Source organism: Erithacus rubecula (assembly GCF_903797595.1).
Source record: "Erithacus rubecula genome assembly, chromosome: 2".
Lineage (NCBI taxonomy): Eukaryota > Metazoa > Chordata > Aves > Passeriformes > Muscicapidae > Erithacus > Erithacus rubecula.
The window spans coordinates 80497305-80512679 of record NC_136685.1 but is presented as its reverse complement, the minus strand read 5'-3'; the positions used below and the strand labels follow the sequence as shown (position 1 = coordinate 80512679).

Here is a 15375-nt window from a genome sequence, read left to right as displayed (position 1 = left end):
TTCTCATTTGCAATACAGCTATTCTAGGCTAAGCTATCAAAGTGCATGAACATTTAGGACATTTCAATGCCAGTGATACAGTATAACAGTATGCATTTGAAGACCATGCATAACTTACTCCTTTGATTACTGTATCTAACATTAAAATTAAATGGACCAAACTGGCTACAGTAGATTTGCTTATGAAACAAATTCCTCAACTCAAACCCAGCAGAAATACTATCCATCCCTTCCAAACCTGCAAAAAGTCCACCCTTCACCAATTGTAAATTCAGCTTGAAGTTAGTGACCTTAACTTGACCTTTTCCCCATTTATATTTCTTACATGAATTTACAGTAGAAATGGTGCAAAAATAGCAAGACCTGTTGGAATAGGCAGAAAGGAATTCAAACTTTAATCTGATTGGTTTAATTTTTTTTTTTAGCATGAGGAAAAAGAATAAAGTTACAAGATTCTTTTAATATTTTCACAATGTTAAACTAAAACTGAGCTCTAGGCTACATGTGTAAGTAAATCTAGAACACAAAAGGGTTAAATAAGATCTTCTTTTAAGATACAAGAACTTAAGCTTTCTTTACGTTTTACAAACTTCACAGAACAGATACTGCAAAGGAACAACCCCCTCCCCAACTTTTTGTTTAAAGTGAACATTGTCCATAATTCACATGAACGTTAAGTAGTGTCCTCTCAAGAGCCACCTTGAAACCGTCTGTGCACTTGTAACGAGATTAAAGAGAATATTAAGGAGGAACAAAATAGCATCTTCAGTATTAATGCAGAAAAGTCTTGTATATCAATCAGAATGCCCATCAAATGCTAGGGTAGGATTTTGTAGGAAAAGAAAGTGCGTATCACAGCAGCCGCCAAAATACATCCTTTTTTTTTAAATCCTCACGGCAAATGTAAATAATATCCTTGGACAGTCCCTCTCACCAGGACCACTTCCTGAAATTGCAGCTCATTACAGAAGCTTTTGCTGCTGGTTCATATTCTTGAATAAGAAAAAAAAAAAAAAAAACAAGCAAAAAGAAAAAAAAGCAGCTTGCCTTCCAGACAGCTTGCGTTTATAATGATGGGACACTTCTGATTTGCTTCATGGTTAATGCTAATACAGTCAGATGCCGAGTGTGTGTGTGGAGAGACATATATATATATATATGTGTGTGTATATATATATATATATATATATATATATATGTGTATTCTTTATTTTTAATTAGTTGTCTCATTGTTAAATGTTCCTAACTGGCTACCAAAGTAACAGTATAATTTGGCCTGTAAGGAGTTAATTACCTGTAACAAGTAGAATGGAGGATGACTCGTACAAGCTGGGGTCTTCCAAATGACAGGCTACTTCACCCCCAGTGTTTCAGATCTGCCCAGTACTTGAAGATGAGACAAAGTCGATCCCTCCCTCAGATTTTCTTACAGGTTTACCCACTTGTGAGTAACTTACTGATCGACTGAGAAGTTAAACTCATCGGCACGAATCGTTTTTACCTGCGTAAGCCCTGTGTGCAGCAGGAGACAGCCCGGTTATGATGTTTGCTTTATGTTTCCAAAGTGGCAAAGCTGGTGCGGTTGGGCTCAGCTCAGCGTGACACACTGTAACACAGAACCACGGCTCTAACCAGATCCAGAACGTTCTATCCAGGTAATGCTTTTCACATCCACTTGCTATACTCACTTTGCGGGCAGGGATTTTCGTGGGCGCGTTCAGCTGCATAGAAGGAGGGCTGGTGGAGCCCCTTTGATTATCTCATTGACACTCTGAACGTGAGGAACACGAACTCATTCTGACAAAGGGTGCTTGTTTTACAGGTTGTTCCCCAATACTGTTACTGAATTCCGTTTGCTACAAAATGTCCTTTTTTCCCCAATATGTAAGTCTAGCTACAGAAAGTCAGTCTGTAGAATCCAGCCATGGCTACTGTGCTGTGAATTAGCCTTATTTGATCAATTATCAGATACCTGCACTTAGCAAAAGGCAAACAAGAGCCAATCAGGTTTCGGCCAGTGGGAATGGCTGCACTGCTCAAGGTATGTGGAATCTGTTCACGTAACACGTAGAATCTCTGTGGATGCCATGTAAAAAGTTATGCACCATTTACTGCTCCAGGATGGAGTTGGCTTTAAAGAGAGATCATAATTTAACAGAGAAGAAAGATTTAAAAAAAAAAAAGAAGAAAAAAAAACCAACCCTGATAGGTTCTTTATAGTAAGATACATATAAAAATTTTTCATAAGAATCTCTGTCCCCCTTTCTTTTTGGCTTCCTGGGAAGAACCAGAAAGGTGTTTCTACCCCAACAGAATCCCTGATGCTGGTGACACTGCCTAACTCAAAAGCCACACGCGATGAAGGCACGAGTGACCAGTCAGGTCTTCTGGGCTTAAGCAGCTGCAGTTGCTGCTCCAAGTAGTATTTCACCTCCTCAGGATTCAGTAGCAGTGAAGAGGTGAAAGGCTGCACATTAAACAGTTTGTCAGAAAGCCATGTGCATAGCAAACTTTTACACCAGCTTCTATACAACTATTTGTTTTAACTCTGCAGCTGGAATGTTTCCAGCATAAGGCTTTTAGAGTGACTCCAGCAATAACAGAAGCCTTTGGATTTTTCTTGCTTTGTTTAAATCCACTAGCCATACTCAAAAATAATATTTCTTCATGTTTTATTTTTATACGGTGGCTAGCAGGCACCTCAGTAACCAGCCAGAGATCAATTTCAACCACCATCAATCCCTAAACTACAGTACCAGGACGGTTGGCTAAAGAAAGGAAACTGATTGGCTGTAGTCTGAAACTTGCCTAGTACAAGGTGTCTGGCTGACTTTGTCCTAAATAAGGCTAACATTAGTGAACTAAGAGAACAGCATTTGGTTGCAGTCTTGCACTCAGGAACATCCTTCGCCAATGCGTTGGCAAGATCTCCCTACTTTGCGATCCAGTTTCACCATTTTCATGATGGCCTCCTCGCGCCCGCGGCCCATGTGGTCGAACGTGCAGTCGTGCTGTTCGGGCAGGCGGTGCAACATGCAGAACACGTAACCTGCCAGAGGGAGACAGAGACACCGTTAGGGACTGCTTACACAGCTGCCACCTCACCTGGGCCACAGGTGAAGAACCCTGCCTGCCAGGGGCCACTCAGTTCTCAAAAATTAATGCCAGTTTAATGCTTTCACTTCTTTTCTTACAACAATATTTTTGATCATTTACTGCATTTTGCAGAGAATTTATCAACACAATATCAAAGTTCAAGTCACATGAGATTTGTGGGGTTTTTTGCCATCCTCTCATCTTATACAGGAAACCTGCAGAATAATCCAGGCTATGTATATGTCTACATAATAACAAAGCTAATGTTTTTTGGGTTGTAACTACCTTCGCTGAAATCTTTCCTACTTTTAAATGGACTGTGTGGTCATTTCTGAAATTCATGCCTATGGTACTCTAAGGTGAGCTCCCAAGCAGATTTTCAAGTCAGAAGTGTTAAGTTTAAGCACCTTTCTTCCTCCTCACTGCCAGCGTTGGCAGTGACAGCAGGAGAGTTCACTGCTCCTTTGCTATCCCGGTCTCCAGAAGCTTCTGCCCATGAACCATTCTGACACTAACCACAGGGGGGAACAGGCATTTGACACAGGGACGTCACGCCACATCACTTTGCTCTGTAGCTGAGAAGATGAGGTTATTGTCTCTGTCTAAAGCTCCTCAATGTTACTCAGCTTTCCAGGAGCACCTGACTTAGAAACATGCCAATACTTTTCCCTGCAGGTGAGGAGGGCATCTGCCACAGCCACCACATTCTAGTCTACACAGGAAATCAGCTTTTTTCTTCTCTGTGCCTAACACTCTGTAACAATTAAGAAATTGCCTCGAATTTCCCACTTCCAAAATGAATGTTAAATAGCACTAAGTAGCATTAGGATGCTACAGGAGGAAAAAGTCACACAGTTACAGGGCTTACCAGTCCACTGTATATGAAACCAAGTATGGGTCATATAATATAGCCTGTGCTGGGATATTTTTTTCTACCTGATGGTGCAAAGAGTAACACTCTGCCTCTTTCTTGAATGCTTTACATTACTGCTGCTCCTCATATGATCAAAAGATATTAAACCCACAAAACTATGATATTTGAGAGATGGAAAAGGATAAAAATGAGTGAGTGAATGATTGGGAGAGTGTTTTGTGCATATATACAAACACACAGATATATGACAATATGTAAGTGAAGTAACTTAAGTTCCTGGACTATAAAACATCAATTGCAGGAGAGCACAACATGCTATCTTTATATTAGAGTGATTGTTAAGAAAACAGAGAGGGGAAAAAGTGTCCTACATGGAATTATTTGTAAAAGTGAAGAAAAATTGATTTATCTTTGCTCTTTGTTTCAGTTGCACCAGGCTACGAAGAAACATGCCTATTATCTGTGGCTGGCTTTGAAATGCAGTTCTAGGAACAAAGCCAAAGATACAAGTTTTCTGTATTGGTATGTACAATTCAGAAATATGGATGGAAATGCTCCTAGCAGCCTACAGAAACGTGCAGATTGAAATGAAATGTATCTCACCCCTTGATCACTGCCTCCACTTCAATCTCAATCTGGGTCACACCACACTCAAATGCGACAAGTATTTTTCCCGAGGTGCCAAAAATTCAAGGTCTGATTGTTAAAATGAAAATATCCCTGGACTATAGTGCCAATACTGAACAGGCACTTCACTCAGCTCTCTCACAGAAAGCAGGGTCTGAAGGCTCCCTTTATTTCTTGAAATAAGATTTCAAATTGCTGAACCAATGTCCACTGCAGGTACAAGAATCATAAATACCTGACTGGATGAGCTCAAAAATCAAGTTCATCATCTTATCTGCAATGAATGTCTAAGAAGCAGATGCAAGACACCACAAAGATAGAGACTAGGCAGGAGGTGTCTCAGACCCTTCTATATAAAACTGGTTTTAAATTCTGGCAGTTTTACTGATCCTTTCCAAATATTTAATAAGCATATGTAAAAATGCCACCTAATGTTACTGAAAAGAGATCTTGAAAATGTATACAATTTTCTGCACTGCTTCACCAAGACCCTTTGACAATTCTGCAGATCTAGTAAGGAAGTACATATGGCACATGATTTATCACTTTTGAACGTGACCTTTCAATTGCCCCATCTCTTCCCCTTCTACAAAGTTCATGCAGACCAGCACAGCTTCATGATGTTTCTTTCTACCCTGCCACCCCAATACAACCTATCCTGTGCTTTGCCTGTTCTTTATTTCATTTTTGAACACCTTTTATTTCTCTAAAAGAACCTATTTTCACACAGGAAAACCTGTACTATAACCTATATTTATTCCACATGACACATTATTTATCTTTTTCTGTTCATCAAGGATTTTTTTATGCATTCTTGAACAAAGTTTCAGTAAATGTCCACAAAAGAATGCAGGTGATTTTCATTTATCCCAGAGTATGGGAACAGTATATCTAATTTCAGCAACTAAATGATCTAAACCTGTTATTAATATATGTATATATATATTTAAATATGTACTGCTAATTAGCACAGATAGTATCTAATGAAAGAATATCCAAGCTCATTTCAAATGTTACAAAAATAGTTCATATATTGGCTGATTTATGGAAGGGGGCTTATTCTGGTTGAATTACTAATGCAGATCTCCTAGAAAATCCATTTCCAAAAGGAGAATTCAGATCTTTAGTTTCATTGCTACAAATGATTTAAAGATTGGAACTTGTTTTTGTAGGTTTGATTTAAAATTTAAAGGCCTTTAAAACACTGTTATTCAGCAACTGAGTGACAGTAGTTCTGAATATTTTTTCATTAGTTCACACTGGGTATATTCACTTAAGTTACTACTGCTGTATTCACTCCTTGCTTCTTCAGTGGTTTGAAAATCAGAATGGACATTCTGTGGTCTGCATGTGCTCAAGTGCCTGGTGTCACATCAAGGCCATCAGATTTTCTAGCAGTCCATTATTAACTTGTGTGTGCTGGGGCAAAAGGCCAATAGATGTATCTGTATTTTGATCCATAATGCCAATCCATATTTAGAGGTGAAACCTTTTCTCATGAAAACTCTGCTTTTATGGTTATAAAGTAAGTTAGATAAATGAACTCCTGCAGTGTATATGCTGTTAAGTTCATTATGGGATGGCATCAAATACAGGTTGTGTCTCTTAAGGGAATTTACTGCAGAAATGCTTCTTTTAGCACACTATAACTAAAAGACAAAATAAATAACTTTTCTGCTAGTGGAAAGAGCATTGCAAGAGGGAATCCATCTGCCAGCTGAAGTTCATTTGCCCAAGTCATCAACCTCAAACATGCCAGACTTCCAACATGGAAGATTTCAATCTAGCAAATGTAATAATACATCTCACAGCACTGCAATTGTTTTCTGATGTTAGAAGTAAACTATGAATAACCTACTCCTCAGGTCTCTAATGCAAACATCTTGGAAAAACATTATGGAGTGCCTCAAAACATTTGAGCTCCTCTGAGCACCACAGAAACTTCTTGACAATACATCATAAAAAATTTACTTCCTTTTCATCAGCAGAGAAAAAAGGGCTAAAGCCATAAGCAGTGTACCATCCCTGCCTTACAGAGGAGTCCCTCAAAGGAAGCCCAAGACCGGCAGCTATGAAGCTGCTTTCATCATGCCTGAGGAACCTGATGGGAAAGGGATATTGGAGAGAACAGAAAACAAAATAGAATTCCATATCACAGACCTACAGCATGCTATGTGTGGGAAATGAAAAACAACTGCCTTTTCTTCATTGCTATGCTCAAGAGCCCTGGTACATTTCTGAGTTTCTGAAAGCTGAGCCATTCAAGTATCACTGCTGCCATGGAAAGGCAAAGTCCTTCATTACTAAGTACCATCAATCATCATAATTGTTCACTCTAGACATTTATGCTTTCACTGCAGGCACCAACTGCTCTGAAGGTTTAGCCTTCTACACTACAGTGACCCCTTTTGATACGCTCAGAAAAACTCCCACTGGTAGGTAAAAGAAAGTGAAGTCAACATTACCATAAAACCCTGAGCTCCTAATACTTAAAAATCATCTTACCTGCCCACTAGGATCAGTATTTATCATTTCCATTCCCAAGTCAACAGGCAGAAGTTCATAACTGTCAGAACTTGCAGCTTACACCATTCAAAATTTCATTTAATAAACAACCTGTGTTTGTATAGAGCCCCATAAAAAGCCTATTCAAAAGTAGTCCTAGTAATGACACAGACATAATCCTGGGCAGAACTCTGTGCTATGTGCTTTGGCTTCTTCACATTCTTCACAAGATATTTACTTCTCTTGAAAATTTGAAATTCTAATCAACAGATGTTCAAACAGAATTTTAAAATACCTCGTGACTTAAGATGCTGCAAAAATTCTTTACCAAAGGTTAGAAGTAAACTGTGTAAGGTTAGAAGCAGACTAACTACAACAAAGGTGCATTATCTAACAAAGTATTGTGTGAGTCTACAAGCAGATTTCTGTGCAAGAACAGATCCTAACATCTCTTTAAACAATGGACATATCTGCAGGCTATCACACATCCCAGCCAAACCAGGCAGATGAGCCAGCAGAGATCAGCTCATGCTGCTGCAGCACTCTTCAGAACAACTGCACACCATTCACCTCCAAAATAACATTTAGGCATCTCTCCCCCAACCCTTTCCAACTGGAAAGGTGATTTAATATGTTGCAAATTATACTAACAATAAGACTATATAAGTAAGTGTGGGAAGGAAATATTGGTTTTGTTTTTTAAAGACATGAAATATGTAATAAACGAAGAGCAGAACAAATAACTACCAAGATACAAAGCAAGGTCCTAAAGGCTTGAGTACCTGAGAACAGCAGTATGATCCAGCTTGCCTCCCCATGTTCTGGAGGTTGTTTAGCAAGAACACGTGGTACCAGGAGGTTATGAGCATGCACTATAGTCCAGCTAGGCAAAGCTTCCAGTGCAGCTTGAAGCACTGCATTAGGCAGTATAAACATACTCTAGTTTCCTGGTATCTGATATTATTCTTTTTTAGACAGCTCTGTTCTTGTATATACTCTAATTATCTCTCCTCTCTTTTCCGTGGGAATGCTCTGCACTAGCATTGTCAACTTTCATTACACAACTCAAAGAAATTTCAGTTTTACTGACATTTTCTATAAAACCAAACCAAATCCCACCAAGCTAAACAATGAGGTTTTGGAAATAAGTGAACTCTGCTATTTCCCTTTCCCAGCTTTGCAAGTTGTCATGGACTTTGAATAAGTAGCAAGTGCCCCAAAATAACTTGGTTGGGAATCTCGTCATTCATTTCCAAGGGGAAAGGGGAGCAAGCCTCAGTATGATGAAGCTTTTTAACCAGATAGAAAGACTGCTTCAGTTTTTTAGAGTTTTAAAAAATACATCTATCATTTCCACTCCAAACTGAGTGGATGGGGAATGTTAACCTCTAGGTGCTCAAAGGTGGAAGTCTCTAAATTTCAATTCACATTGCCTTAAGCATTGCTCTCTTGAGACATTTCAATTCCATGAATCTTCACAAACAGCACAGCTGCAAAACGTTAACAAAACATACAGTAGGATGAATTGTACTTTCCCCATTAACTTACTTTTCTAACCTTTTGCTACAACCATTGCAACTTAGTTTTCAGTATTTTCTTCTTCATACAGATGGTTACTACTTACTCATGACTACCAAAATGATCAACAGCTGAATCAAAGAGAGGAAAAGTAAAGAAATGGTGTAAGACACCTTAGAATTTTTCTTTTACTCTGCCAATCTATCCCTGGGAATGGATGGGCACCCTGAGACTTCCATCCTGCTCTCAGTCAGCAATTATCTCAGGTTTCATGACACAGAGCTCTGTGATATCTCTGGTGCCTACATAAGAGTGCTCATGAGATCCTACAGACTCATTTTGTATTTCTACTACTGGTTTTATGCTTAGGAGAAAAGAAGGGAACAAGAATTTTTTCCCCCTTCTTCCTCTATTTTGCTCTCTGCCATAAAGAGGGTAAAGCAATGTGTATGTATCAGCATTAGAGACAGAAAAAGCATTTGTGGAAAGGACTGCCCAATAAATGAATGGAAGAAGTTGTATACAAAAGAGAGAGGACATAATCTTAGTACTGTAACAGCCACTGGACAGGTATGGTTAAAGATTCTGCAAGAATTCTTTCAACTGCAAGAAAAAACTTTGTATTTCCAAGTTTGGTCACGTATAACCTGTGTTTCAAAGTTGTTTTCTGTCTACTTTCTTTAAGATCATCAGTCTGGGAAGCTGCTGTAGGGAGCACACAAGAGATGCAGATTGGCACTGTGGAGACCCTGCAAACAAACTACATTTTATCCCAACTCATACTAATTTCAAATACACTTTCCTGTTTATCTGACTACTTGCACAGAAATATGTCAAACGATTTTTTTCTACGTTAAATGTGACACAAACTTTGAACAGAGAATTTATATCACTTGAGGATGTGCTGATTTTTAGGGGAATTTTTTTGACCAACAATTCTTAAGGAGGTTCTACACAAGACAACTATTCCTTGTCACTGGAACTAAGAAGAACAACTCACAGTTTCCTCCTGGTTCTTTGAAGACACTGTATTTGGAGTGGGAAAAATTAAAATATGGCACTACTCTAGACTTGATTCTTACTTTCACTGTAGTGAACACTAACCCCAGAGAAGTAGGGAAAATATTTAGCAACAGAACTGAGTTTTTCAGGAAATTATTTCTGAATTTCAAAGAATCCCTAATGAATCAAAGTCATAAATACAGCACATCTACTTTGTAATTGTAAGCTGTCATTAAAAAATGGGTCAGGTCTGACTGACTGAGTACCACAGGTCTCAGTCAGAATTGTGTCTCAGTTCCATCATATACCAAAAGAAGACATTTGATTTGGACCAGATATTTTTCCTGCTGTATAGAACTCATGCATCTGAGAGTAAACACTTCCACATCACAACTTCTTCACTCACTATAGATTTGTAAGTTAAGGCTATTAGCTATAATTCAGGTCCAGGATTACTCTCACAGATATACCATGCAATCAATACTCATTCCTAAACTTCATATCTTAGAGGTCACTGACTTACAGAGTGGTGACAATGGCATCTGTAGTTCCCCTCCTGACCTCATACACTGTCCCTGGTTTTTGGTCTCAGCTTTCACTCACAGCTGTCAGGCACAAGCAGTAGCTGTGACACCACAAGCTCACTCTCCAAACACCATGACTGCTGGGTTACTGCTCTTGTGAAATCTCTGCAGAACTGGGCTCTGGTCCCAGTTCATCTGTGATAAAGGATGCAACTTCCCAGAAATTAGCATTTTAATTTGTCATTTAATCTGTCAGTATAACTGGAAGAAACATTTTTCACCAAAGGCTTGTGCGAATGTTGAAACACAAAGGCAGAAAACTCCCCCAAACAACCAAAATAGGTTAAACTTTAATTTAACAAGAGAATATTCGAAGAAACAGTTTTGCTCCCAACAACTTACAGCATCAAGTGAGGTATCAAATAGTAAACATCAATGCTCAGCTTATTTTAAGGAGAGGAAAAGCAAGGTTCAAAATTAAAAGTTCAGACTTTAGGTAGGTGAAAAGTTTCCTTATTTGAATAATTGTGTGATTTTGCAATGATGCATCACTGCTACAAAAGGAAATTGTAAAAGGAATATTCATTGCCCCATTTGCACGACCAAGAACACACTGATATAATACTGCACCTCCCAAATCCGTCCTAGTTTCACAAGGTTATATCCTGTAGTATGTGGGAAAATGAATCCAACAAACAGAATGTACAGTAAAAAAGCAGAATGATGCCAAAAGGCCTCCAAGTGTCCAAGGCAGCTAATGAAGTACCAACATACCAACAGGTTACACTATCACAAATGTTAGTACTGCTATAAAATTAGATCTTCCATGGGTTATACCAGTTTATCAAGAGGGATTTGTTTCCTACTCAACATATTTGAACAATGTAGACTCTCTAGATTTGGGTGGTGTGAAACTGCAATTAAAGTGTCCTGAGAAATGGCAGGTGGATGACAGAGCTCTCCTAAGGTCAGAGCAGGGATTTGTACAGTATTTAACACTTTAAAAAGAGCTGCATGAGCTTTAATACTTCTAGAATTCTCTACACCAAACCCACCTGAGCTAATACACTTCTCCCAGAAGCTGAGGATTTAATTAAAAGCCGAAGTGTACCCAGAAAGTTAATTAAAATAGCAAGCAATATCTGGTGATTCAATAATGTATGTGTGTAATTTTGTTTAGCCCAATGAAAATGCAGGAAAGATAAGGCTACTAATAAAGAACTGGAATGAATAATGAAAGGGTCTGTACTAACATCCAGTATGAGCTGCATTCATTCTAACGGTTCTCCTGGATCCTGCATGTATTTTGACTTCATCACATGCTGAATATGATTCCAGGTATGACTCAGTATATTTCCTGACTTGTATTATTTATGCCCTGGGTTTCAGCAGCTTCCTAGAGGTTGCACCATAGTGATCTACAGTCTGACAGCAGCTAGGCTTGCTGGTAATACAAGAGAGAAGCAGCTCTACTTATTTTAAACCTAAATAAAAAGTGCTTTGTGTTCATTCCACGTTTGCACCTCATGTCCAGGGTCTCTTAGATTACACCTTCTGCTCCACCAAAGCCTTTTGAAATCTATGTCAAGAGTAATTCTTCTCCTAATCACAGGAAAATAGAGCTCCATTCAGAGGCCCCATTTATACCAAAGAAAAATAAATGCTTAGAGCAATGTATACTTCTACTCTTCCCTTAGTTTTTTTCTTTTGGTGTAGACTTAAAAAACATTCCTGGCTCCTGCTTGTTCAGAATATGGCAGGACCCCCATACACGACTTACACCTGTAACTTCCAAAACTTTCAGCAACTTAAGAATGTTTAACAGCTCTGAACAACTCTGTAACCATTTGCATTTCAATATGTATAAAGATACAGTAAATACATTACTTTAAAAAACTTACTGAACACTCCAAAGTGATTATAATATCGATTGATACAGTTTTTCAGCTCTTGAAACTTTTCTCCAAGGCCAGTAATACTAAAAGGCCCCGACACAGACTAATACTATTCTTTTAACTTTTGTGAAAACTGATGCACACTGATCTTAATGCCATTTCCTTAGGACATCAATTTCCTTTGAACATCTACATCAAGTAGTCTCAAGTCTCAGTACCTACTTTTAAGACCTTCTCATAACTGAATTATGCAATTTAGGGTCACAAGTGGTATTTTCCTCTAAGATAAGATTTTATATATTTAGTTTGGAAGAGGAAAATACTCTAGTTCCTGGAAAGAATCCTGACTTTTCAAGCAAATTTAGACAATTCCTTTCAATATTCTTTCTCTCCTCAAAGTTCTTCTGCAGCAGTTTTGGCTATGTTCTTTCCCCACTTCTTCCTGTGAATAATTTAGACTTTCATCAACAAAATTCATATTCTTCCCTACTGAAGCCTTACCTCATGGTCAGTTAACTAGCTGGTAAACATTCCTTCAGGATTTATCAGATTATTATGGCGTATTTTTGGGCCTTCTGTGTCTACCACAAATATCAAATACAAGTAGAATCAGTACTGAGCACAGCTGTTTGTTAACATATGGACAAACATGTCTGAATCACTTCTAGGGGGATTTATCTGTCCTTCTGTCCTAAAAAAATGACTCAGAAACTGAGCAAATACTTCCCTAAATGTACTGGAAGAGATGTAAGGTAGTCTTAGATTTTTATGTTCAAGTTCACTAGTGTCTCTTGTGCATACAAGACAATTAAAAACTGCATCATCTTTCACTTTATGAATACACATCTTTCTTCTGTAACCACAATACAGGTATGTAGGGTTCATGTGGCACAGCTACAAAATGCTGATTTTTCAGCCAGTACTTCAGTTTTAATTTGAAAACCCACAAAAGATTATATCCTGAAGGACTGACCCCATCAGTAATGTCAAAATAAAACCACTTTTTGTTTTTAGAAGGAACACCCCAACTTGTTTTACTTAAGGGGAACCTGGGGACTTAAGAGATGAGCAGTCCATTTCAATTACATGGACTGATTGGGACTGCAGGAAGCTAAGGAACAGGCTCAATGCACATGACTAAATCAACACTGCCAAACTTTTGGCAGCACAATGGAAGAAATCAAAATCAGCACATCCTGTAAGAAACCCACGTTAATTGAACAAACTACTATTGAAAAATACACTGGAGCCTCTTCAAACAGTATTTCATCATTCCTAATTATAAGGAGCATGAACTCCATTAACACTTTTAAAGCTATGGACAGCTTTTCTGAAACCTAGACACTAAAGCATTTTTCTGAGTCCTACACTTGAAATCTATGATGCATCAATTAATCAACTTCATTTCCAGTACTTTCAGAATGCATAGTCAGAAATACCAATATTAATTAACAACTCCTATTCCCTATCAATTAAATTTGAGTCTTGGAATAACATCTTCATAAATTACAATAAAAGAATAAAACAGCCCCCCCCCCCCCCACCGAGTTCAAATTCAAACTTCAATAGAAATAGACTTTTGTGTTTTGTTGGGTATTTTTTTAATACAATATAAGGTAAAATGCTGGACATTTCTGAAATGGCTGAAGCAAAAGAACTATTCTGGGACAACTCCCTTAGGAGAACAGCCAGCACAAGACAGCTGAATGTGGTACATCTTCCAGGCTGACAGCAAGACTTGCCAGAACTGTAGTACGTAACCAGTCACTAATAAGATTTATTTTAATACTTCTTACTGAACTGGCTGACTCATACTCTCCAGAAGCACTGTGCATATTTCATCTTAATCAATGGGAGTACATCTGTTATACCAAGACATAGTCATGCCCTGAAGCCATTTTGGTTTGTACCAGATAAACCTTATCCATCTAGAAAGTTAATTTACCAGTACCATTACAAATTCTCCTCCACAGGAACACGTTCCATGGAAATGGAACTATGATTTAATATTTTACCAAGTTTTAAGAGAAACATTAGTTTCAATACATGTTTGACAACTTTGTATAAAGATGGAGCAGCTTATCTATTGAAATGTGTTTCTTTTTTCCTGTCTTCCTGAAGATTATTTCTAAATTAACTGAGTAAATCAAATAATTCCAAATTTATTTTGGCACAATCCAAACAAGTGCTTCATCTCCTGTGTTTATGGACCAGCAATTCTGTTATCCAAGTTAAGAATCTGCAGCTGCTTTTCTTCCACTTTTTTGATTACTGACAGTGAGACTTGCTGCCATTTTATCTGTAAAATAGGTACAGTCTCTGCTATGTGGATGCTGTATTTTGTTTCTGCTGATGTTTCACAGGAATCTGTTTTTCCCTCCCTCTTATCCCTGTGCTTAGACCAAAACAAAATAAACCAACAGTAACACCAAGAAAAGAACTTAAACAGATCATTATAGATTTATACCGAACTAAACTAAAAACAGGGATGTGGAAAAATAAGCACAGTAACTAGGAAGGAAATGTATGCCCTTCTAAAGGAAGGGTCTGTGGTGGCCCATGTGCTCCACCTTCAATTCCAGGTGCTCAGCACCTGAGATGGCTCTCTGGCTGAGTTGCAAAGTTCGACTCTTGTTTCCTGGCTCAGTCTTACTGCTGTAGAGTCCACTTGTGAACTGCATCCTTTCCAATCAAAAAGCAGACAAACATCAGTACTTGCCAACATCTCACAAATTAAAATTACAGACCACCACGTTCTGCCTGAGGTTAGTGCTCACAGCAGGCTCCTCCAAGAGCAGCAGCAAGTGCACAGCTGTCAGGTCAGATGCATTCCAGGAAATTGTAGCTTCTTACGACACAGTCTAAGCCAGTAAAATTCCAAGAAAAGTTTTCTTGTCCACACAGGCAAGAAATATGGCTAGCAAGTGTTTGATCAGAATGCAACATGACTGAGCAATTACTTCTGAAGTGTCATCGAGCTGGAAGGTTTCAAAATCTTCCCATTTTCTTAAATATCTCCTTTGGCCCAAGAACATGAAAAACATTACAATTCCTATCTGAGAAGCACACAAACAAATGGCACTGCTACTGGAAGCTACAGCCTGGCTTGCTCTGCAGGGCCCATTATCTCAGCCACCCCACAGACTGCCAAGAGACAGGTGGAGTCTGAGGTACAGACACACCATAAGGATGTGGCCTACAAACACCAAACCCTTCCACACAAAAGCTGCTGCAGAGATGGCATACTACACCAATTCTTCTTTAGCTGCTGGCTAGAAGTTGATCTAACATGACAAATGTGAAATTCCTTTACTGATTATCCTAGAATATCCTC

The 15375-nt window shown here is 38.5% G+C and overlaps 1 protein-coding gene across 1 annotated transcript in view; it reads right to left on the bottom strand.

The window, feature by feature from the left end:
• Positions 1–372: 372 nt before the first annotated feature.
• Positions 373–15375, bottom strand: part of ZFAND3 (zinc finger AN1-type containing 3) — a 133097-nt gene continuing 118094 nt past the window's right edge. The window contains exon 7 of the mRNA XM_079298387.1: positions 373–3049. Within this exon, the coding sequence (XP_079154513.1) occupies positions 2895–3049 (155 nt within the window). The 3' untranslated portion in view covers positions 373–2894. The remainder of the gene's footprint in view (positions 3050–15375) is intronic.